Source organism: Lichenostomus cassidix, unplaced genomic scaffold (assembly GCF_008360975.1).
Source record: "Lichenostomus cassidix isolate B80296 unplaced genomic scaffold, HeHo_3.0 HiC_scaffold_43, whole genome shotgun sequence".
NCBI classification, from domain to species: Eukaryota; Metazoa; Chordata; class Aves; order Passeriformes; family Meliphagidae; genus Lichenostomus; species Lichenostomus cassidix.
In genome coordinates this window covers 1,753,223-1,776,336 of record NW_028147635.1, presented here as the reverse complement: position 1 = coordinate 1,776,336, position 23,114 = coordinate 1,753,223, and the positions used below count along the sequence as shown (strand labels likewise).

Below are 23,114 nucleotides of genomic sequence, written 5' to 3'. Positions count from 1 at the left end.
AGGACACTGCTGACAGCTCGGGCTGGTGTCTGCTGAGGAGAAGAGGGATGGGGTGGCACAGGGGGATGGGGGCTGTTCCCTGCTGGAGCAGGAAAAGTCAGTTTTATGCTGGAACAGAGAAGTTCTGTCACTGGAAATCAGGGCGATGTGTGGAGGGTTTTACACCAGGTTTGCACCTGTGTTGATGCTAAAGAAATACATAAAGTCCCAATGTACACCTAAGGTTTGCACAGCAGACTTTAGGCTGGCAGCTGAGGGAGCATAAATTAAATGGCCTTTCCAACCCAAAACCCTGATGAGAAATGTTGTTTCTTCTGCTCTCATTCGTTATTATAGCATAACAACCTATTTGATGAGATTTTGGAATTGCAGCTCCAAATTGTGGCCAGATTAAGTCAAGTAAGTCTTTGTTGTGCATTTGGAATTGTGGAGGTCATGATCAGTGCAGCTGCTTCTGATAAACCAAAACAACTCTTTCAAGATACTTCGTAAGGAAAATATTTTTTCTTTTTCACTCTTCACTTCAAAGCCTCCTCCAGGATGTACAGCAAACAGGTCATTTAGTTTATCTTTTCACAATAACAGAGAACTTCCCCTTCAATCAGCCTGAATTGCACAATTCTCATCTGTATTAAGGAATTTCATTTTGTCTCTGCTGTAAAGAAGAGATTTCTATGCAGCAGGGCTGACAAAGAACAAACCCGAATTAGAAAGAGTGGTATTTGTTCGAGCTCCCATTACTCATCACACACTTTAAACAACCCATACCATCAAGCCCAAAGCTAATATGGCTCCTTGTTAAATATTTCTGATGGGTTACACATCCTTGTGTGAAGAAGGAATTAGGATTTAAAGCTGCTATTTATGCTTATAGAAGCATTGTGTATGAACATTGCATATTCAAACTGCAAAACAAATGTAACCTGTATGGTGTAGACACTGCAATAACACAAAGCCACTTCTCCCTTCAGGTTCACAAGCAGGTTAACCAATTCTGTGCTTGCAAATCATCTCTTCTGGCATCTGTTGTGGCACTGAACCAGGGAAAGTCACACATAAATACTGTAGGACCGTGAAAATGTCTCCAAATACAAACCTGTCTCCAGGGGAAACAACTTCCAATAATGTAGTGGGACACCCAGGTTTCTTGTGTTCTCTTTGTCACTATGGGCTTGGAATTAACAGACTCACAGAGGGGATAATGTTGCAAAGGACCTTAAAGACCTTCTAAAGAGGTCTCCTTACAAGACCTTCTTAAAAACCCCACTGCCATGGTCAGGGACACTTTCAACTAGACCAGGTGGCTCAGACCATTGCAAACACCCAAGGACACCTTTTTCTCTGTTTTACAAGGTGAGATTTCCATGCTCATATTCACAGATGGCTCCAGCCTCCCGCAGAGGATTGCTGGCTTTGTCACTCTTATCTCCACAAGGCAGCAGAGGGCCAGGTTTGGATGGCTCTCCCTGCTCCCAAGGGGAGGCCCCAGGGACCTGCTACTGCCTTTCCTCCTTCCACTTGCCCTTCCAGGCTCAGTGATTTCCTGCCACTTCCTCCACCCCTGTCTGAGACAACCAGAAGAGAGAAGGGGCTGTGGATGCAGCTTCTGGCAGAGAGTTGGGAACTCTCAGCTGAGTCTTGTATTCTCCTGCCACTAAGCTGTCAGGCTGCCTCCACAAAACTCCTCCTGCTTGGGAAGGGGCTGGTGTGAGCAGCAGGAATTGATGCTGGCTGGAACATTTGCAAGAGCTGGACAAAAGAAGCATTTGGTGGAAGGCCACCAGCTGCCCTTTGTCAGCAGCCCAAGGTGGGAAGGTCCCCTTTGCAGGCCATCCCTGCTCAAGGCCAGCCTGGCCTTGTCCAGCACCAAGAACACCTTTCAGCACTGGCTTTGGGGCTGGCCTTGTCCCTCACTCTGGAGAAGCAGGTCGCTGCCAGAACTCACATATCCACAGCTCCTGGCTGGGTTAGCATGTCTTACCCCAGACAGCCCTGGAGACAGAAAGACAGAGGCTCAATCTGCAAGAAAGAGGGATTTGGTTCCAACTTTCCCCTTGGACCAGCATGCAGCAAGCCCACCTGGGCCTCCTTCAGCTCTCTGTGTGGGCTGCCAGTTAGCTTCTGTTGGGAATGTAAAGCTTTTACTCCACTCTGCAAAGCAAATAATGGTGCAAATCCAGCTACACCAAAGCTGAAATTTCCTTCTAAACACTACAGTACAACATGACAGAGACACTTTGTATTTGGCCATACAAGAGGGGATTTAGAAAGATGAAGCACAGTCACTTCAGTCATTGCAGTTTGGTCAAGAAGACATCAACATTATGAAGTGACAACTAAAAAGAGTAGATTTTTCAAGTGTTTATGTGACTTAAAAAACATCACAAACACAAGACACTGAGTCAGATTTCTTACACAGCCAAAAAAAGGAGGTTTTCTTTATGTCTGTTTTTTTGATTTTAAATTGCTTCTTATTTTTGGAGCAGACCTGTTAAGAGATAAATCCCAAGTGACCAGAACAGGACACAGAAAAAATATAAGCAATAAGAACCTAATTCAAAAGCTTTGAAGTGCCTGTGTTTGACAAACTCTAGGCTAAAATTTCTTCTGCTGTTGTCTCCAAGGAGCCCTCAGGCTCAGTGATGTTATCTTAACTCAGGGTTTTCATTGGTACTGACCTGTATCCTGCCATGTTGCGGTTTAGAGGATGTTGCAGCAGACTTTACCCTAGAGCTTCTCTACCCAGCCCGGTTCAGCGCCTCAGTGCTCCAAACCCTCTGTCCCAGGGCTGGACACTGCGCTCTCACCGGCCGGGGAGCCATAAGGCTAGCTCTGGTTCATCTGCTTCCACAACCGGCAGTGATAAAGGAGGCGAGGAGGGTCTATGCGTTGTGTCCATGGAAGATGTTTATTCACATGGTGCAGCAGAGGCCAACGACCTCCCCGAGGCAGAGATGCCTCGAGGGCGAAGGCCTCACATGCTCAGCACATGTGGAGCATAGACACACGTGGAGCATAGACAGCAAGATGGCGGAGGGTGAGGGGTTTTATAGGGAAACAGAGAGGGGCAGGGACAGCACACAGGCCCAGTGACCTCTGGGTACAGGGGAGGTACAGGGGCGGAGTTAGGACTACAGGAACCAATAGGGGAAACCCGAGGGCGTGGCCAGGGCCACGTGGGGTTAGGGTACAGGAACCAATAGGGAAAACTGGGGGCGTGGCTAGGACTGTGTGGAGTAGGGAAGGCAGGACAATAGGTGACAAGTACAGTCGTTAAGAAAGGGGTGTGGGGAACTTGCACCACGTGTCATCCCTGCCTCCAATTTCCTCCTCCAACTGGGACATGGGGACACTTTCTCAGTTGTGTCCCTCAGTGGGACCCATTTATGGTATTAGGAACTTTAGAGTTCAATTCTGCCTTTGAATACTTGAGAGGTTTCTGCAACTCCCTCTCAGGGACTGATGTTCAGGGCCTGAGCACCAAAGCCCCACGAGGGTCATTCAAGTCGCTGTGCTGTTGCTGTGCTGCTGAGCTGGGCTGGACTCCTGGCACAGAGGAGCTCCTGGCAAGCGGCAGCGCTGCAGAGAGACAGCTCTGCCCAGGAGCAGCTCCTGTGCACAGCCCAGCAGGGCTGGGGCACTGCCAGGCCATCTCAGGGACACCAGCAGGGCACACCCAGAGCTCACAGGTGCTCAGCATTGGCAGGGGCTGTGCCATGGCCCAGAGGGGGCTGTGTCATAGCCATGGGCACCTCTGGGGCTGTGTCAGAGAGCCACAGAGCAGCTGTGATGTCAGAAAGGAGCTGTGTGACATCACAGACTGTGTTCTGTGAAGTCACAGATTGGGCTATGACATCCCAGAATTGGTTGTGTGAGGTCATGGAGCAGCTAAAGGATCACAGAGGGAACTGTGTGATATCACAGGGCAGGCTGTGATATCGCAGGGTTGCTGTATGACCTCAGAGCAGGCTGTGCAGTAACAGAGTGAGCTATGTAACATCATTGAGTGGCTGTATGGCATCACAGAGTGAGCTGTGTGACATTACTGACTGGCTTGTGACACCACAGAGCAGGCTGTGACATCCTAGAGCAGGGTGTGGTATGTGACATCAAAGAGAGGGCTGTGGAATCACTGGTTGGTTGTGACTCATCAAAGAGCGACTGTGACATCAGTGTAGCTGAATGACATCATACAGAAAGCTGTGAGGTCAGACAGTAGACTGTGTGACACCACAGGGTGGTGATGTGACATCATCGAATATGCTGTGACATCACAGGACAGCTTTATGTGGCCATAGTGAAGGCTGTGTGAAATCACAGACAAGATTGTGACATCACAGAGTGGGCTATGACAACACAGGGTGGCTGTGTGACATCACAGGGTAGCTGTATGACATCACTGGGGAGGTTACTCTGCCCCAGCCCCCCTCACAGTCCCCCCAGACAAGTCCAAAGCTGCTCGTGCACAGCAGGGTCCCCTGTCCCCCCAGGTCCCCCCTGCCCCCCAGTGCCACAGCCTCCCCCAGAGGATGTTCCACAAGATCGACCCCCAGAGCCTGACACAGGGACAGGGGGGACAGGGCCCTGGGGGGTGGGACAGGGGGACAGGTACCACCCTGGCAGCGTCCCCGTGTCCCCCAGGGCGAGAGCCTGGCCCAGGGCTCCTTCACCCTCTTACGAACGAAGGCTTGAGAGCACTTAAAAAATCCCCAGCAAGGGATCAGCAAAAACCAGATTTAATATTAAGCAACAGCACAGAAACGTTCCTTGGTAAGAGTCACTCTGCTCCTGACTGCACAGTTCAGGCACACCAGGGGAAAAATAGCAACAACAAAAGCAAGGAAATCCAGTCAATCAAACCAGAAATGACCTGAGAATTGGCACTCTGTGTGTGTGTGACAAAATGGCAGTGAGGGCAAGGATAAAAGGAATATGGCCTAAAAGCTTAACAGCCCTCAAACTTAACAGAACTTAACTTCTACCTTAACCTGAATTTATACCTTAAACTTAACAATTTAGCAAAAGAACAACCCTTAGCAGCATTTCACTTAGCTCATACCTTATGACTGAACCTCACTTACAGGCCTAACTCACTCAGATATCCAAGGCACTTCAACACCTCCCAGAGCAGCATTTCTCCCCCATTTCCAGAGCACAGGCACACATGTGTGCACACAGACAGACAGAGGCAGTGCCAGGGAGCTGTCAGAAATTGCCCTGGAGGGCAGGGAAATGCTCACTGCAGATGCTTTTGCATCTCCCCAGCAGGCGAAGGGTTGAGCCTGGAGGAGTGGGGGGATGGGCCCAGGGTCCCTCGTTGTTCGGGGATGCCCCGAGTGCAGCAAACGGGAGAGTTCCCGGCTCGGAGAGGCCCCACTCAGAGGGAGCTCACTGCTCCAGGAGAGCTCCAAGGGGCTCCTTTTGAAGCCCTGTTGATAGGGCCCCAAGAGATGGGCTTTAGTCACAGCAATGTTCCATCCTGGCTGCACTTCGCATCAACAGCTTTCTCTGACACTGTGAGAACAGGGATGTTGTGCCACTGAGGGAAGAAAAACAGTTCCCAAGGCTGCTCCTAAAGAAAGCAGGAGCTGGTTGGACAGCAGCAGTGCCTGGGAGCAGACAGTGTTTGTGATCAGCTGCAGAGGAGCTGAGCCCAGGGGCTGTTGGCCAAGGCTGAGGCCTAACAAGCATTTCTCAGATCCAGGGCTGTCCTGGAAAGGTGGTGGTGGGGATAATTCACACCCTTAGTGTGCTCCCAGTTCCTCCCAGTAGTTCCATGTCTGTGCTCCAAGTGCTGCTCACAGCCCTGATCCGTGGGGATGGGAATGTCCTGCTCCCTTCCTGGGGCAGTGTCACACCTGAGCCAGGTGTGCAGGGCAGGACCTTGCCCTGACCCCAAGCACTGTCCCACCTGCAGGATCTGCTTCCCATCAGCCTCTTCCTCCTGCAGCCCCAAGCCCAGGTTGGTGCTAAACAAAGGGCACTGGCTCAGGGTCATCCCCCGGCGGGGGCTGTGCACCCCCTCTGCCCCCTCCCCAAATTCCCTCCTGGGGGGAGCAGGAGCTGGGTCAGGAGCCCTGTGGGGAGGGAAAAGGGGGTGACACTGGGATGGGAGATCACACATGCTCTCAGGGACACACATGACCCCTGGGGACACCCTTCACCTTCTCCTGCAGTGCCAGGAGGATGAACTCCAACATGGAGCCCCCAAACCCCAGCAGCACCTTGGGGGGTGGGGTATGGTGGCAGCTTTGGGGGTCTGGGTTTGTCATGACCACTCAAAAACCCTCTCCCAGCCCCACAGCCACTCCCAGGCCCCTCAAACCACCCAACAGCTCCTCCTAGGATGCTCCCAAACTATTCCCTGCAATTTAAATGGGCCCAAGAGCCACCATAACCCCATTCCCATCTCCCCCTACACCCACCCAAATTCTCTCCAAGTCACACAGCACAGCCAGGACCCCAAACCTCTCTCACAGAGCCTGCCAAACTCCCTCTCAGCACCACAAATGCCCCCAAAAGCCACAAAAGCCCCTCCCAATTCCCCCAGGATTCCCTAAACCCCCTCCCTCCCCCCATGGCACTGACCAGGAGAGGCTGGTGGACAGGAACATCCACAGCTGGGAGCAGCTCGGGCACTTCAGCAGTGATTTGGGCACTTTGGGGGACACACCCCACATGGGGAGACCCAGGCCAGGGACTGGGACAGAAAACCAGAATTCCTGAACAACAGATGGGCTCAGGTGGACACATTCTGCCAGCACAACTATGAGACTGTTGTCCTGTCCCCCAGCCTGGGCAGCCCCAGAACATCCAAATCCTCATGGATATTCCTGTCAACCTCACATTTATCCCCAAATCCACAGTAAAATGGTGCAGCTTTAGATCTCGTTGTTTAATTTCTTTATTTTACTTCAACTTTGGTTGTTCTGACAAGGTGAAGAAGGAAATTATTCAGGTTGGAAAAGACCTCCAAGATCATCCATCATTTCTTGATGCCACTAGAAGAAACAATTACACAGCAGGTAACAATTTTTAGGGTGTAACATTAATAAATCAGCTCTTCCCTATGAATTTCAGAAGTCAGTCTGAGTCCTGATGGATGTTCCTGCCCCTGTGTGTCCAGGTGGCCACAGGGAATCAGGAGGACATGGAAGCCACCAGCCAGGTGCCTTCCCAACCTGAGTATGTTAGTTTTGCTTAGCCCAGAACATCAGCAAGCTATCTTTGGCATCTAGGGGAAACTTAAACCCTTCAAAAGCTGTTGTGGTAGGCCTGAAGAAGTGGCTGAAGGGTTGGGAGAAAACTCACCCCTGTGCTCATGAGTCGGTTTTGCTTAGCCCAGTTTTTGCTAGTGGGTGGGGAGGAGCACCAAAATGGCTCCTGTGTGTCCTGCGTGAATGTTCTAGAAGTTTTCACCATGTCCAGCAGAGCCAATCTCTGATGGCTCTGAAGATGATGGACATGCTGCTGGCCAAGTCTGGGCCAATTAGAGATGTTGGTTACACCTCTGGGATATCATATTTAAGCAGAAATCAAAACAATGTGAGCAAGCACTTCTTTTTAGACAGAGGATGAGGAGGAGGTGAGAATATGTGAGGGAAAACAACATGGAGACATCAAGGTCAGTGGAGAAGGTGGGGGAGGAGGTGCTCCAGGCCCCGGAGCTGAAAATCCTCTGATGGTCATGGTGAGGACCATGGGGAAGCAGGTTGTCCCCCTGCAGCCCATGGGGTCCACGAGGGGTGCAGAGATCCACCCACAGCCCGTGGGGAGGTGCTCACGCTAGAGGAGCAGGTGGATGCCTGGAGGAAGCTGTGATCCAGTGGGAGTCCCAGTGCAGGGAAAGGCCTTGTTCCTTGGGATGGAAACAGCCTGGCCTGGGCTCAGAGCTCTGAACCCTGTGGACAAGAACTCATGGGGCAGCAGATTCCAGCAGCTGCTGCTCGAGAGATTGGTCCCATGGCAAAGAAGTTTGCAGAGGACTGTCTCCAGTGGGAGGGACCCATGACTAAGTAGAGGACTCCTCTCCCTGAACAACAGAAGAAATTTTGGTCATGGACTGACCAAAAAAACCCACACCCTGCTTGCCACAACCCCCTGTGCTATTGGTGGGAAAGAGGGAGGGGGTGAGCAGAGAAACAGTGTATTAAGAGCTTATTTTTAGTTCTCATTTGCCTCCTCTGACTCTGTTTAGGGTTAGGTTACCAATAAATCACTTTGCAACTTTTAAGTTCTCAGCCTGTTTTACCCTTCACTGCATCCTGCCCGGTTCATTATCTCGACTCATGAGCCCTGTGTGTGTGTGTGTTGGTTAGGGTTTTTTTTCCCCTCCCCTCTGCAGAGCTGCAGCAGGGGAGAGCAGAGAAAGCAGATTTTGTAGGTGCCTGGCATTTGGCCAGGGTCAAACCACAACACTGGGTCACTGGCAGTGTGGGTCACCAGGGCTCTTCCCAATGAGGGTCCTCCAATGGAGGATGAATATGGAGCAGTGCATGAAGCTCTTCCCCCACTCGGGGCATTCGCAGGGCTTCCCTTACTGGTGCCTCCGTCGGTGTTGGGTCAAGTGAGAGCTCTGGATGAAGCCTTTCCCACACTCGGGACACTCATAGGGTCTCTCCCCGGTGTGGATACGCCGGTGGGTGATGAGGGTGAAGCTATGGCTGAAGCTCTTCCCACATTCCCCACACTCATAGGGTCTCTCCCCAGTGTGGATGTGCCAGTGTGTGATGAGGGAGAAGGTCTCTTTGAAGCCCTTCTTGCACTCAGGGCAGTGGAAGGGCCTCTCCTCTGTGTGAATCCGCTGATGCTTGAGGAGATGGGAGCTGGTCTGAAACCTCTTCCCACATTCGGAACATTCATAAGGCCTCTCCCCGGTGTGGATCTTCTGGTGCTGGTTCAGCTGGGAGCTCCGGCTGAAGCTCTTCCCACGTTCCCCACACGCATAAGGTCGTTCCCCAGTGTGGATTCTCTCATGGACGATCAGGTAAGACCTCTTGCTGAAGCTCTTCCCACATTCCCCACACTCGTAGGGTCTCTCCCCAGTGTGGATCCTCTTGTGACGGGTCAGGTGAGAGCTCAGGCTAAAGCTCTTCCCACATTCCCCACACTCATAGAGCTTCTCCCTGGTGTGGATCCTCTTGTGGCGGATCAGGTGGGAGTTCCGGCTGAAGCTTTTCCCACATTCCCCTCACTCATAGGGCCTCTCCCCTGTGTGGATCCGCTGGTGGTCCATAAGCTGGGAGATCCTTCTGAAGCTCTTCCCACATTCCCCACACTCGTAGGGCTTCTCGGTCTCATGAAGCTTCTCAGGAATCGCCAGCACTGAACTCCAGCAGAAGCTCTTGCCAACTTCCTGGCACAGGGTGGGTCTTTGCTCTTCAGAGCACCCTGGGCTGGGTTTGCAACCCCTCCTTGTGCAGCATCTCTGGGGCTTTTCCTCCTGGTTGGATTCCTGGGTCATGGAGCTGCTCAAAATGGCCTCTTCCATGAGGTTCTGCTGCAATGATTTCTCCTCCCAAGTCTCTGCCTTCAGCTCATTGCCTGGGGAAGAAAGGACAAGGAGAGGATTTGGGATTTGCCTCTGTGCCAGGGGGAAGGGGAAGGAGATCCCCCCAATTCATCCCCAGCAGAACAGAGTCAGCAGCAGGGTTGTCCTGCAGCCAGGGGCAATGCTGGGCTGGGAGATGGAGGAGAAGAGAGCAGGAAAGGGGCAGTGACTTCCTCCTCACCTGCCTGGCTGTCCCTGGGCATCTTCCTCTTCCTCGCAGCTTCCTCCTCCATCTGGCCAAGGTCTGAGAATGGGAAATCCTGTTTTGGGGGAAAACAAGGGGTGACTTATTTTAGATTGTGTTTGAAGGTCACCCTTTCCGATTGCATCTCTAGAAGTCATTGTGCATCTGAGGTCCATAAAACCCTCTAGATCCTAAAAACTCAGCACCAAAAAACATTCCTAGCAGTTCCCCATCTCTGGTCTATTGACTTTGGGGTTCTGGGCCTCCCCACTGTCAGGGCTGCAGGGGTCCCATGTATACTGGGTGTCCCCACTCTCCAGCATCCCCACTCTCCTCAGACTGCCGGGGGTCCCAGGAATCCCAGGGGTTCCCCCTCTCCAGGTTCCCCACTCTAGGTGTCTCCTCTCTCTGGAGTCCTGCTGAGGGAAGCCTGGGGTTTTGGGGGTCCCAGGGATCCTCTCTCCCGTCTCTTTCCAGGCTGCCAGGGCTCTTGGTGGTCCCCCCTCTGGGGATCCCCATTTATCAGAGACTGAAATAGTTCATGCCTCAAACATTGATATAAAGTTTTGCTCATTAGAACAAAAACTGTATAAAGAAGCTACAATCAAAGAAGCCTCCCTGAAGATACCTGACTGGGACTTTGGACTGAAAGTCAAACTGCTGAGATTAGATAAAGGGAAACCTATTGTTCAGTCATCTCAGGCTGAGGGAAAGGAATGCATCCACAAAGGCCAAAGCCACCAGCTGCTCTGAGAATCATCCCTGGCTGAGTTTGGAGTGAGGGCAGAGCACAGCTCACAGAAGCCAGGTTTCTGTGAGCACAGCTCACCTCCAGCCGAGGTGGAGGAGGCTGGGAGTGCATGGTGTAACCTCTGGTCAGAGGCAATAAACACACATCCTCCGTTACACAAACTGTCCAGCTGTGGAACCCCCAACCCCACAAGCCACATCCACGGGACTTTCACGTGAGAGGCAGCTGAGGGGGAGTCACAATCCATCAAAGACCCCCAAATGCTAGGCCTTGCACCACAGGAGTGCAGGTGATGCAAGCAGAGTCTGCTGCTAGAGACTGCCCCCTGCCCCGGAGGGACATGCCTGGACATTGCCACCTGGCCTGAGTCCATATTAACCCATGGCATTCTGTGCTTTCGGGGGACCATCACCACCGAGAAGAGCAGCTGGAGAGGATCAATGCAACATTGTTGGGATCCAGGATGGTGATATTTTCTTTATTCTGTCTCTGTCACCCTCTTTCTGTCCCCCCCACCTCTCTTCCTACTTCTCTTTTCTCTCTTCTTCACTCTCTCTCTCTTATTTATAATCAAATAAAACTCATACTATTGACTGGCTTATGGTCTCATTTGCACCTTAATTCGGGCACAGGTATTTCCAAAGAACCTTCCTTACTGGACTATAACACCATTTTAGGGTCCCAGTGGTCCCCCCTCCAGGCTGCCAGGGGTTCCCCAGCTCTGCTATCACCCCTCTAAGTTGTCCCCTCCCATGGCTCTCCCGGGGGGCCCCAAAACCAGTGTCCCCCATCACCCCACCCCCTGCCAGGGCCTCTGCCAGCACCGCTATCAGGACCCCCCAGAAACACCTCCCAGGGACCCCACAATGTGTCCCTGAGGAGCATTTGCATAACCTGACTGGGGTTACTGAGCCCATTTGGGAGGAAACTGGGGACACATTGAGAGCAACTGGCATCAACTGGGAGCTACTGGAACCATGCTGAGGGAGACTGAGACCACAACTGGGGCAACTGGGATCATGCTGGGAGAAACTGGGACAACACTTTGGGACACTGACTGAAACTGGGACCGTGCTGGAGGCAACTGGGAGTAACTGGGATCATTGTGAGGGAACTAGAACCTTACTGGAGCAGCTAGGAGTGCCTGGGAATGACTATGAGCATGCTGAGGGCAACTGGGATATACTGGGAGTGTCTGTAACCAAACTGGGCTGGCTGGAATCACACTGGGAACAGTTGGGACCACGCTGGGGGCAACTGGGAGCAAGTGAGAGTGTCTGGGACCACAGCAGGCATGACTGGGAACCTGTTGAGAGGGACTGGGACTATACCAGGGGCCACTGGGGGCAAGTGGGATCATACTGGGAGAAAATGGGAACAACTGGAACTATGCTGGGGCAACTGGGATCATACTGGGATCAGAGTGGAAGCAGCTGGTCCCATGCTGGGGGACACTGGGATCACACTCAGATGACTGGAATCTTACTGGGATTGACTGGAAGTGGATGTGGGCAACTGGAATCATGCTGAAGGTAACTGGGAGGAAGTGGGAATGACTGCAAGCATGCTGGGGGCAACTGGGATATACTGGGAGAGACAGGGAGACATGGGGATCACACTGGAGGCTACTGGGGTCATACTGGCATTGACAGGGAGCAACTGGGATCACACTGGAGGCCACTGCCATCATACTGGGAGGGACTGGGATTATAGTGTGTGTCAATTGACCCTGACTGGGGTTTACTGGGAGCTACTAGGCCCATGCTGGGAGCCAACTGGGGATACACTGGGAGCAACTAGGAATGACAAGGTGCATGCTGCTGACAACTGGGATCTACTGGCAGTGACTGGGATAATCCTGGGGACAACTGAACCATGCTGAGGTAACTGGGAGTGCCTGGGAATGACTATGAGAATGTTCAGGGCAACTGGGATATACTGGGAGTGCCTGAGACCATGCAGGTGGTGGCTGGGACCATACTGGGAGTGATGAGGAAACTGGAACCACACGGGGCCAGGGGGGCAACTGGGCTCATACTGGGAGCAGCCACTTGCAGGACCCAGGAGTTCTGAACCCCTTTCCCGGCCATCCCGCCCCTCCAGCCCCCAGATTCCCCTGCCGGGTGTCCCAGCAATCCCAGGCATTCCCCCTCGCAGACTCCCCTCTCCGGGCTTCTGGGGGTCTCCTCTCCCTGGGGTTCTGAAGAGAAGCCGCGGCTCCCGCAGGTCCCCAAAACCGGTGTGTCCCCAATCCCGCCCCGCTCCGGCGCGGTCACCACGTGGCCCCGGGCAGAGCTTGGAGGGCCCGGGCAGAGCCCAACCCCCACCGCGGGGAGACCCGCATCCCCCCGCCCCCCATCGGGGCTCTGCCGGCACCGCCACCGGGACCCCCAAAAACACCTCCCGGGGAACCCCCCATGTCCCCCCGAGGGGCATTTGCCGCTCGGCTTTGCAGTCCCGAAAACTCAGAACATCCCCCCAAAAAACTCCAAACAAAGGGATTCCCCGGATATTTGGGGCGAGCTCCCCCTCCCCGCTCACCTGCGGGATGGGGGCGGCGATGGTCCAGGGGGGCTGCGAATTCAGGGAATCCCAGACCGCGTGGCTCATTCCCGCTCCTCCTTTGTCCACTCTCTTCGTCCCGCTCCTCCCCCTCTGTCTCTCCCCCTTCTTCTCCGCCCTAATCCCACCTCCTTCTCCTCATTCCCCCAATCCCTTCTTCCGCTCCTCCTACTACCATCTCTTGCCACGCTCCTCCTTCCTCCTTCCTTCTCTTCCCTCCCCCCTCCTGCTCCTCCCCCATTCTCCGAAGCCCCCACAGCCCGTGGGAGGAGCGGGGATGGAAGCGGGACAGTGGGGTGGTTTGGGGGGTTCTACCCACTTTTTCCCCGTTCTTCTCGTTTTTCCCACCCCCTCTCTCCCTCCCTTCCCACTCACCCCAGAGCTCCGTGCCCACAGCCGGGGGGACTCCCAGCGCCACCAGTGCCACCAGTAGGGCCCCAGCTGCCCCCACACGCTCTTGCCGTGCCCAGCGCCGGTTTTGCAGGTGCCCAGAGCCCCAAAGCAGCCCAAAGCGCTCTGCCCTGGGGGGTCACCAAAGCGGCCCCGCCCCGCGCGGCACTGGCAGCACCAGTCCAGAGCTGTCCACCCTGGGTCCATCCCGTGCACAGCAGAGCATCCTGTGCTCTGTCAGCACTCGCTGCTCCTTCGGGAAGGATTTGGGATTTCTGCCAGGCACAGACACTGAACCTCACCCCAAACTGCCCCGGTGCCATTGCTGTCCCCTCGGCGCTGGGCAGCTGCTGTCCCAGGGGAAGCAGGGACACAAAGGAAGCCAAGTGCAGCCCAGCTGCCCGCGCTGATCCAGACGAGCCCCAGGGACAAGGTCCTGCAGAGCCACACGGAGCCCTCGGCTCCTGGCTGGGAACGGCTTGTGTTGTGGCTGCCCCAGCGGCCAGAGCGAGTCCTGGAGCTCCCCCAGCTCCTGCAGCAGGACCCAGGTTCCACCTGCTCTGCCAGGCCCTGGCCAGGGGCCAGCAGATCCACTGGCTCCATGCAAAGGGGGAAGACAAGAAGAATGCATTGGATGCAGCCCCCAAGGACCTCGAGCAAATTGTTCAGGAACATCCAGACCTTGACCTGATGTTTGCAAAGCTACAGCTGGCAGAGTTCTGTGGCACAGGAGGAGACTGAAGAAGAGGAGACCTACAAGGAGCTGCAGGGGAAACACCCTGAGCCTCAAAGGCTGCTGCACTCTAAATGTCTGCTGGAGAAAGTTCTTCCTCTCTGGAAAGAGATCCCAGGATAAGGCAAAAGCAAAGTTTGTGGCTGGTGGCAAATTTCCAATTGCAGATAGAGCAGAGGAGGAACTGCAGGTGGAGGTTGGGAGCCTGGGAAGGATGGAGGGGTGTGCAAGGTGGTTTTGTTAGGGTTTGTTTTAGTTCTCCTCCTCATACTGTGACTTGCTTGGGTTTGGGGGGTATTTGGTCACTGCCCCACCCCAGCCACTGCAGCCTCTGGTCCAGCCCCAAAGTGGCTGCCAAGCCTTCTGGCACCCCAAAAACCCCACCTGTGAGAGGGAGCAGAGCAGGTAAAGGCTGTGACACAGGTGTGACACTGACATGTCCCACAGCTCCAGAGCTCACAGCAGCTGAGATGGAGCTGGATCCAAGGCTGGGACTGTGGATCTCTCTCTCCCTCTCTCTTCCTCTCTCTCTTCTCCTGACATTCTCTTCTCAAAATCTGGATAACTTGAATATGTTAGAGTTTGCTGTGACAGTGCTTTGTGAAATGCATTACTGTAATTCCAAGTTTAATATAAGGTATATGCTAAGTGAAATACTATTCCTCTGTTAAATTGTTAGGTCATCGGTTATAAGTTAGGTTAGATACAGTTAAGTGTTGTTCTTTTGCCAAGTTATTATTTTTAAGATATGAGTTAAGGTTAAGGTATAAGTTAAGCTCTCTCAAGTCTGAGGGCTGTTAATCTTTTACGCCATATTCTTTTTATCTTTTTCCTCACTGTCTTTTAGTCAGATGCACCTAAACACACACACACACACACACACACACACACACACACACACACACACACAGAGTGCCAGTTCTCAATTCATTTCTGGTTTGATTGCCTGGATTTCCTTGTTTTTGTTGTTGCTTTTTCCCCTGGTGTGCCTGAACTGTGCAGTCAGAAGCAGAGTGACTCTTGCCAAGGAACTTTGTTGTGCTGTTGCTTAATATTAGATCTGGTTTTTGCGGATCCCTTGCTGGGGATTTTTTAAGTTCTCTCAAGCCCTCGTTCATAAGAGGGTGAAGGAGCCCTGGGCCAGGCTCTCGCCCTGGGGGACACAGGGACACTGCTGGGGGGTCCCTGTCCCCCTGTCCCACCCCCCAGGGCCATGTCCCCTCTGTCCCCGTGTCAGGCTCTGGGGGTTGATCTCGTGGAACATCCTCTGGGGGAGGCTGTGGCACTGGGGGGCAGGGGGGACCTGGGGGGACAGGGGACCCTGCTGTGCATGAGCAGCGTTGGACTTGTCTGGGGGGAATTGTGACGGGGGCTGTGGCAGAGTGACCTCCCCAGTGATGTCATACAGCTACCCTGTGATGTCACACAGCCACCCTGTGATGTCACAGCCTTCTCTGTTATGTCACAACCCCTCTGAGATGTCACCCAGAAACCCTGTGATGTCACAATCTTGTCTGTGATGTCACACAGCCTTCTCTGTGACATCACACAGCCTGCTCTTAGATGTCACAGACAGCTCTGTGATGTTACACAGCCACAATGTGATGTCACATCCTGCTCTGTGATGTCAGACAGAGCCACCCTCCATGATGGCAGAGTCTTCTTTGCAACTGCACAGCCCTCTTTGTGATGTCACAGCCCGCTCTATGATGTCACACAACCAACCTGTGATTTCACAGCCTAGTCTGTGATGTCACAGTCAGCTCTGTGATGTCACACAGTCCCCTCTATGATGCCATAGCTGCTTCATGACCTCACAGAACCCAGTCTGTGATGTCACACATCTCCTTTCTGACATCACAGCTGCTCTGTGGCTCTCTGACACAGCCCCAGAGGTGCCCATTTAACAAGATAAACTGGGAACTTTGGAACAATTGGCTCAACTCGTAGTGGTTAATTCTTATAATAGAATCTCACAAGCAGTTTTTAAGCATAGAAACTTGATATAGCTCAGTGGTGGTCACAGGGTGGTCAATTCCTTAGGTCTTTTCCGCAGGGTCAGCTTCAGACCTCCTGTCTGTCCAGTGACTGACCACTCAGTGGGAGCTGGAACTGGCCTTTCACTCGGGTGATGTGACTCCAACCCCTCTCTTTGGTTTGGACTGTGGTGTTCATTGCATGAACCTGAAAAGGACCTTCCTATTCAGCAGTTAGCGGTGTATCCCTCCAGACTTTGATTAAAACCCAGTCACCCGGCTCAATTTTATGGATCTTAAAGTCTATGGGTGTAGTTTTGGTCAGATATCCTCACTTCCTTAAATCTTCCAGAGTGATGGCAATTGTCTGAATACAGTTTTTGGTGATATTCTCTCCTTCAGCATATCCACCTGTGCTAAAAGGGGCAATCAAATAAGGCAGCCTGAACATAGCCTCATAGGGGGAAGCTCCCAAGTCAGCCCGTGGTCTGGCTCTAATCCTTAACAGGGCTAGCGGAATGCATTTTAACCAATTCATTTGTGTCTCTTCCATTAATTTTGTTATGGTGTTCTTAAGTGTTTGATTCACCTGCTACACTTTCCCTGAGCTCTGGGGATGCCATGGTGTATGAAGATGCCACTTTACCCCCAAAGTTTCCATTGTCTGGTGTAAAACCTTTGAGGTGAAATGAGGACCTGGGTCTGAGTCAATGGTATTGAGCACCTCAGACCTAGGCATGCCATTCAGCATCAGAGACACCTTTGCCTTGCTTGTCCCCACCTGCCATCACTGCCTCCAGTGTTCTGCTCTAACTGTAACCTGGGGACACTTTCTCAGTCATGTCCCTCACAGGAATTTATTTAAAGTACAAGGAACTTCAGTGTTCCTATTTAAGGTTTTCTTCTTGAGAAGTTTTTTGCACACACTCCAAGGGACTGAGTCTGGTGCAAACAGCACCAAAGCCCCACGAGGGTCTTTCAAGTCCCTGTGCTGTTGCTGTGCTGCTGAGCTGGGCTGGGCTCCTGGCACAGAGGAGCTCCTGGCAAGCGGCAGCGCTGCAGAGAGACAGCTCTGCCCAGGAGCAGCTCCTGTGCACAGCCCAGCAGGGCTGGGGCACTGCCAGGCCATCTCAGGGACACCAGCAGGGCACACCCAGAGCTCACAGGTGCTCAGCATTGGCAGGGGCTGTGCCATGGCCCAGAGGGGGCTGTGTCATAGCCATGGGCACCTCTGGGGCTGTGTCAGAGAGCCACAGAGCAGCTGGGATGTCAGAAAGGAGCTGTGTGACATCTCAGAGTAGGTTGTGTGAGGTCACAGATTGGGCTATGACATCGCAGAATTAGTTGTGTGAGGTCATGGAGCAGCTACAGGATCATAGAGGGGACTGTGTGACATCACAGGGCAGGCTGTGATATCGCAGGGTTGCTGTATGACATCAGAGCAGGCTGTGCAGTTACAGAGTGAGCTGTGCAACATCATTGAGTGGCTGTATGGCATCACAGAGTTGGCTGTGTGACATTACTGACTGGCTTGTGACACCACAGAGCAGGCTTTGACATCCTAGAGCAGGGTGTGGTATGTGACGTCATAGAAAAGGCTGTGGAATCACTGGTTGGTTGTGTGACATCAAAGAGCAGGCTGTGACATCAGGGTGTGGCTGAATGTCATCATACAGCAGGCTGTGAGGTCAGAGAGTAGACTGTGTGACACCACAGGGTGGTGATGTGACATCATCAAATGTGCTGTGACATCACAGGACAGCTTTATGTGACCATAGTGAAGGCTGTGCGAAATCACAGAGTTGCCTTTGACATCACAGAGTGGGCTATGACAACACAGGGTGTCTGTGTGACATCACAGGGGGCTGTGTGACATCACTGGGTAGCTGTGTGACATCACTGGGGAGGTCACTCTGCCCCAGCCCCCCTCACAGTTCCCCCAGACAAGTCCAACACTGCTCATGCACAGCAGGGTCCCCTGTCCCCCCAGGTCCCCCCTGCCCCCCAGTGCCACAGCCTCCCCCAGAGGATGTTCCACCAGAGCCTGACATGGGGACAGGGGAGACGTTGTTACAGGTTCATTTATTTCACTCAAATACAATGTGAGACTCCTCAATTACATGAAGTCTCTGAGTTACAAAAGATGAAGGGATAATTAAATTGGAGAGAATGAATAATACTAATGCTTTGAAGGCAACACCATCAGAAGCAGAAAAAATATAAATGAGGAGAGACTTGGCCTGTCATGATGTGCACCAGGACCCAGTGAGAGAGGAAAACAGGCAGTCTGTGATAGCTGAAAAGTGTCCAGAAATCAGTCCTCTGAGAGCTTTCTTGAGCTCCTGGTTCCTCAGGCTGGAGGTGAGGGGGTTCAGTGCTGGAGGCACCACCGAGTACAGAACTGGTACCACCAGATCCAGGGATGAGGAGAGATGGAAGGAGGGCTTCAGGTAGGCAAATATGACAGTGCTGATAACCAGGGAGACCACGGCAGGTGAGGGAGGCATGTGGAAAAGGCTTTGTGCTGTCCCTGCTCAGAGGGGATCCTCAGCACAGCCCTGAGGATCTGCACATAGGAGAAAACAATGAACACAAAACAGCCAGAAGTTATCCAAGCAGTAATGACCATGAGCCAAAGTTCCCTGAGGCTGGAGTGTGCACAGGAGAGCTTGAGGATGTGGGGCACTTCACAGAAGAACTGGCCCAGGGCATTGCCCTGGCACAGGGGCAGGGAAATTGTATTGGCTGTGTGCAGCAGAGCAGTGAGAAAGCCACTGGCCCAGGCAGCTGCTGCCATGTGGGCAGAAGCTCTGCTGCCCAGGAGGGTCCCACAGTGCAGGGGTTTGCAGAAGGACACAGAGCAGTCATAGCACATGATGGTGAGGAGATAATACTGTGCTGAAATGAAAAACCAAAAATAAATAGTTGGGCAGCACATCCTACATAGGAGATGTCCCTGGTGTCCCAGAGGGAATTGTGCATGGCTTTGGGGACAGTGGTGCAGATGGAGCCCAGGCCAGTGAGGGCCAGGCAGAGCAGGAAGAAGAACATGGGGTGTGCAGGTGGTGGCCACAGGCTACGGCGCTGATGTTGAGGCTGTTGGCCAGGAGGGCAGCCAGGGAGATGCCCAGCAAGACGCAGAAGTGCAGGAGCTGCAGCTGCCGCTTGTCTGCAAATGCCAGGAGGAGGAAGTGGCTGATGGAGCTGCTGTTGGACATTTGCTGTGTCTGGCCATGGGGACCTGTTGATGGAGAAAAGGACAGTGACAAGTCAGGAGAGGCTGCTTTGAGCCAAAGCTGTGCCATTCCCTGCAGACTGTCCGGCTGGGACTCATCCACCCTTGTTCCTTCTCTGGGAAAACCTTCATCCAGGTCCCTGCCTGAGCTCCACTGGTGCTGTCTGAGTGTGCCATGAGCAGCCAGGCCTGTGCGTGGGGCTCTCGAGGAGCCATCCCTGCCCTGCTGCCCTGGGATTGTGGCCATGGGGCAGAGGGACAAGGCTGAATATTCAGGATTTGTCAGGGGAATCCCTCCTAATGCAGAAAGGCTTGGTAGCATTTTCACTCACAGTTCCACAGGATAGCAGGAGGGAGTTTTAAGGAATGTTTTCCTGCCCACACATCATTCCTGGTTCTCTGAGGTCACAAATCCCCAGCATTTCTGCTGTACTCAGAGTTTGCCTCAGAGAGATGTGAGAGGCAAAGGGATTCCCTGTGGCTCAGGGCAAGGTGAGGGGCTGGATGGGCTTGTTCCCAACTGCCCTGGGTTTGCACCTTTAATGCAATCACAGCACAATCACACTTCCCTGTCACCCTGGGAAGAAACCAGACCCTGCTGAGAGCAGAGGGATCACTGAATGTCTCACCCTCTCCAAAGGTCTCTCAGCAAGGTCTCAGCCCCTCCTTCTGCCAAGGACACTCACTGTTCCCTTGGCAAACCCAACAGCATTTCCTCACTTGTGGCATCTCTGCACTTCCCCTTGGGGCATTCAGGGAACTCTGAGAGGCTCTGGCACAGATTTGCACCCAGGGGGGAAGCTCAGAGCTTGGAAGGGCACAGCAAGGAGATCCCCAGGTGTGCTCATGATGGCATCTCAGGGAGGGAGGCTCAGCTCCTTCCCCTTTCCCATCAACTGCTTTGCCCACAGCCCCACAGGTCACAGGGAAGCTTGGACACCCCATTCCCATGGACACACCTGGCTGGGAGGAATCCCAAGGGCAGTGCCTGCCTCAGCTGCTGCAAAGCCCAGAGCCTCCCTGAGAGCACCAGATAACAGTGACAGTATCAGAGGAATGCAGAAACAAGAGAAGATGTTGTGGTGCTGTGCCTGAGAGGGCAGGGCAGGGACAGCCTGGCACTCAGGACAGTGTTCCCTGTCCCCAGCTGTGCACGGCACCTCCCACACACCAACAGTGCCTTGTCCCTGTCAGTGCTCACAGAGCCCATCCCACCCTCTGTGCACTCGCCCGGCCCTACAGAAACCTGCCTGTCTGCAGGGCCCTGCCTGGGGGAGGCTCTGTGTGCAGGTGGGCAAGGGCAGCTGGCAAGAGCCCTGCTGGGCCCTGCAAAGGTGCTGCTGCTGCTGTCCTTGGGCTGAGCAGTGGCTGAAGGCCCTTGAGGAGGCTCCCAGCAGACACACTGAGCACCCAAAGGTACACATCAGGAGTTATTGTTCTGTGTTTCTGCAACCCTCGGCCCGCGAGCATCGCCCCCCCGGGACATCCCACAGGTGAGCAGGCAGGGGGAGCTCAGCCCAAATATCTTGGGCGATGCCTGGGGTTCTTTTTGGGAGGGGGGATTTTTGGACCTTGTAGGAATGGAGCACCTAACTCCAAATATCTTCGTTGGCTGCCCGGTAGGGTTTTTCTTGGGGGGGGAGGGTGGATTTTTGAATCTTGCAGGAGTCTAAAGAAGAGTTGCAAATACCCCTTGGGGGGATATGGGGGAGTCACCAGCATGTGGGATTTTTAGGGGATCCCGGTGGTGTCTGCTGGGAGGGATGGGATGGGATGGGATGGGATGGGATGGGATGGGATGGGATGGGATGGGATGGGGCCTGGGAAGGGTTGGATGTGGATTGGAGTGTGGGATGAAGTCTGGGGGAGGAGGATGGGTGGGATGGGGCGTGAGATGAGGCAGCTGAAGGTTGGGGGTGATGAAGCCGGGGGGACCCCACTCCTTAAGGGCTTGCGGGGTATCCGGCAGCTGTGAGGGAGTTTTGGGGTACCCCTGATCCTTCGGGGGTGGCACTGGCAGCGGGGGACACGTGGCTCTGGAACCTCTGGACCCCACCTGCGCCCCCCCTCGCCCCCAGCGCCCCCGGGAGCGGAATTTGGGGAGGGGGGAGGTGGGGGGCGCCCACGCCGGGCCCCCCTTGCTGTCCCGGCAACTGGGGGCCGAGTGCGGGGGGAGCCCCGCGGGCATTGCCCAGCCCTGCCCGGCACGGCTGATGCCGCCCGCCCGCGCTGCGCACTGCTCCGGACTGGTGCTGCCAGTGCCGCGCGGGGCGGGGCCGCTTTGGGGACCCCCCAGGGCAGAGCGCTTGGGGCTGCTTTGGGGCTCTGGGCACCTGCAAAACCGGCGCTGGGCACGGCAAGAGCGTGTGGGGGCAGCTGGGGCCCTACTGGTGGCACTGGTGGCGCTGGGAGTCCCCCCGGCCGCGGGGTGAGCGGGGGGCGTGGTGAGAAGGGGGGCTGGGAGCCGAAATGGAGCGAAATGGGGATTGGGACCCCCAGAGTGGGCAGGAGGGGCCTGGAACCCCCAAAACCTGTCATAGGGGAGGGGGGTTTCAGGATTGAGGGAATGATGGTGCAAGGGCAGAAGAGCAAGGGAAAAGAGGGGGCTGGGACCCCCAAAGAGAGCGGGAGGGGGATGGGACACCCCAGTTGAGTTGGGAGGGGTCTGTGGATTGGGAGAAGGATGGGAAAGGGGAGGAGAGGGGAGGGAAAGGTGGGGTTGGCACGGAAGCAGGGCAGTTCCATGGGGGTCCAGCCCTGTCCCCCAGCAGTGGATCCCTGGAGCAATTCCCTGGGGCTCTGGGGGAGGTGGATCTGCACTGGGGGTCCCCAAGCCTCCTGTCCATCCCTGGGGCTGATCGGGGGCTTCCCCCCACCCAGCAGCCAGTGCTGCAGCAGCCGAGGGGCAGAGGAGGGTGGGGAATGGAGTTCTGGGGTGGGAGCAGAGGAGGAGCAGAGGAGGAAGAGGAGGGAGAGAGGAGGAGGAGCAGGAAAAGGAGGAGCAGGAGAACCATGAGATTTCACCACCCACTGTGTCTGCAGCACCCCTGGCTCTGGGATCATTGCCTCCCCTGCGTTCCACAGGTCATCACAGAGGGGGAGCTCAACCCAAAGCTATCGGGGGTCTCTGGTTGGGGTTTTCATTTTAGAGGGGTTTTTGGAACTGGCCCAGTCGGGAATTAAGCGCCAGATATCTTTGCATGTCCCTGGCAGGGATTTTTTGGGTCAGAGGGTATGTTTGGATCTTGCAGGACTCCAAAGCTGAGCCATAAATGCACCTTTGGTGGAATATTGGGGGTGGTCCATGTGGGAATTTCCTGGTATTGTTAGGACAGGCCATTGGTTTTGGGGATCCCTGGGAGAGCCCAGGGAGGTGGAATGCAGGACTCCCAGAGTGCAGAGAGCAGAGAGGGGCAACACCGGAGCTGGGGGACCCCTGGCAGCCTGGAGGGGTGGGGGAGGCTGGAGATGAGGCAGGGCTGGGACACTGTGACACTGAAAGGGGCAATGGGGAGAGGGGGAAGCCCCGAGTGCCTGGAGTGGGGGGAGCCTGCAGAGGGGGACCCTGGGAGCCCTTGGAGCCAAAGCACAATCAGGGAAGAAGGGACCCCTGGGAGCACCAAAACCCCACGGCATCCCTAATCTGGACCCAGGAGAAGGAGGATCCCTGGGAGCCCCAGCAGCTTTGGGAATGGGAAACCCCAGAACCCCAAAGAGAGGAGACTGGAAAGGG

At 54.4% G+C, this 23,114-nt stretch overlaps 3 protein-coding genes across 4 annotated transcripts in view; 1 reads left to right on the top strand and 2 right to left on the bottom strand.

Annotated features, from left to right (window-relative positions):
- The window catches only part of LOC146421118 (uncharacterized), a 52,662-nt gene extending 39,491 nt beyond the window's left edge, over window positions 1-13,171 (bottom strand). The window contains exon 1 of one of the 2 annotated variants that reach the window (XM_085047609.1): window positions 13,027-13,171. In XM_085047609.1, the coding sequence (XP_084903735.1) occupies window positions 13,027-13,095 (69 nt within the window). In that variant the 5' untranslated portion in view covers window positions 13,096-13,171. Of the gene's footprint in view, window positions 1-9,731; window positions 9,961-13,026 lie in introns of those variants that run through there. The other variant, XM_085047610.1, reaches the window with a different exon arrangement.
- Window positions 1-23,114, top strand: part of LOC146421112 (uncharacterized) — a 382,384-nt gene that overhangs the window by 244,038 nt on the left and 115,232 nt on the right. The window lies entirely within an intron of this gene.
- LOC146421116 (uncharacterized) overlaps window positions 1-23,114 on the bottom strand; it is a 248,287-nt gene that overhangs the window by 158,841 nt on the left and 66,332 nt on the right. The gene's annotated exons all lie outside the window — the stretch shown is intronic.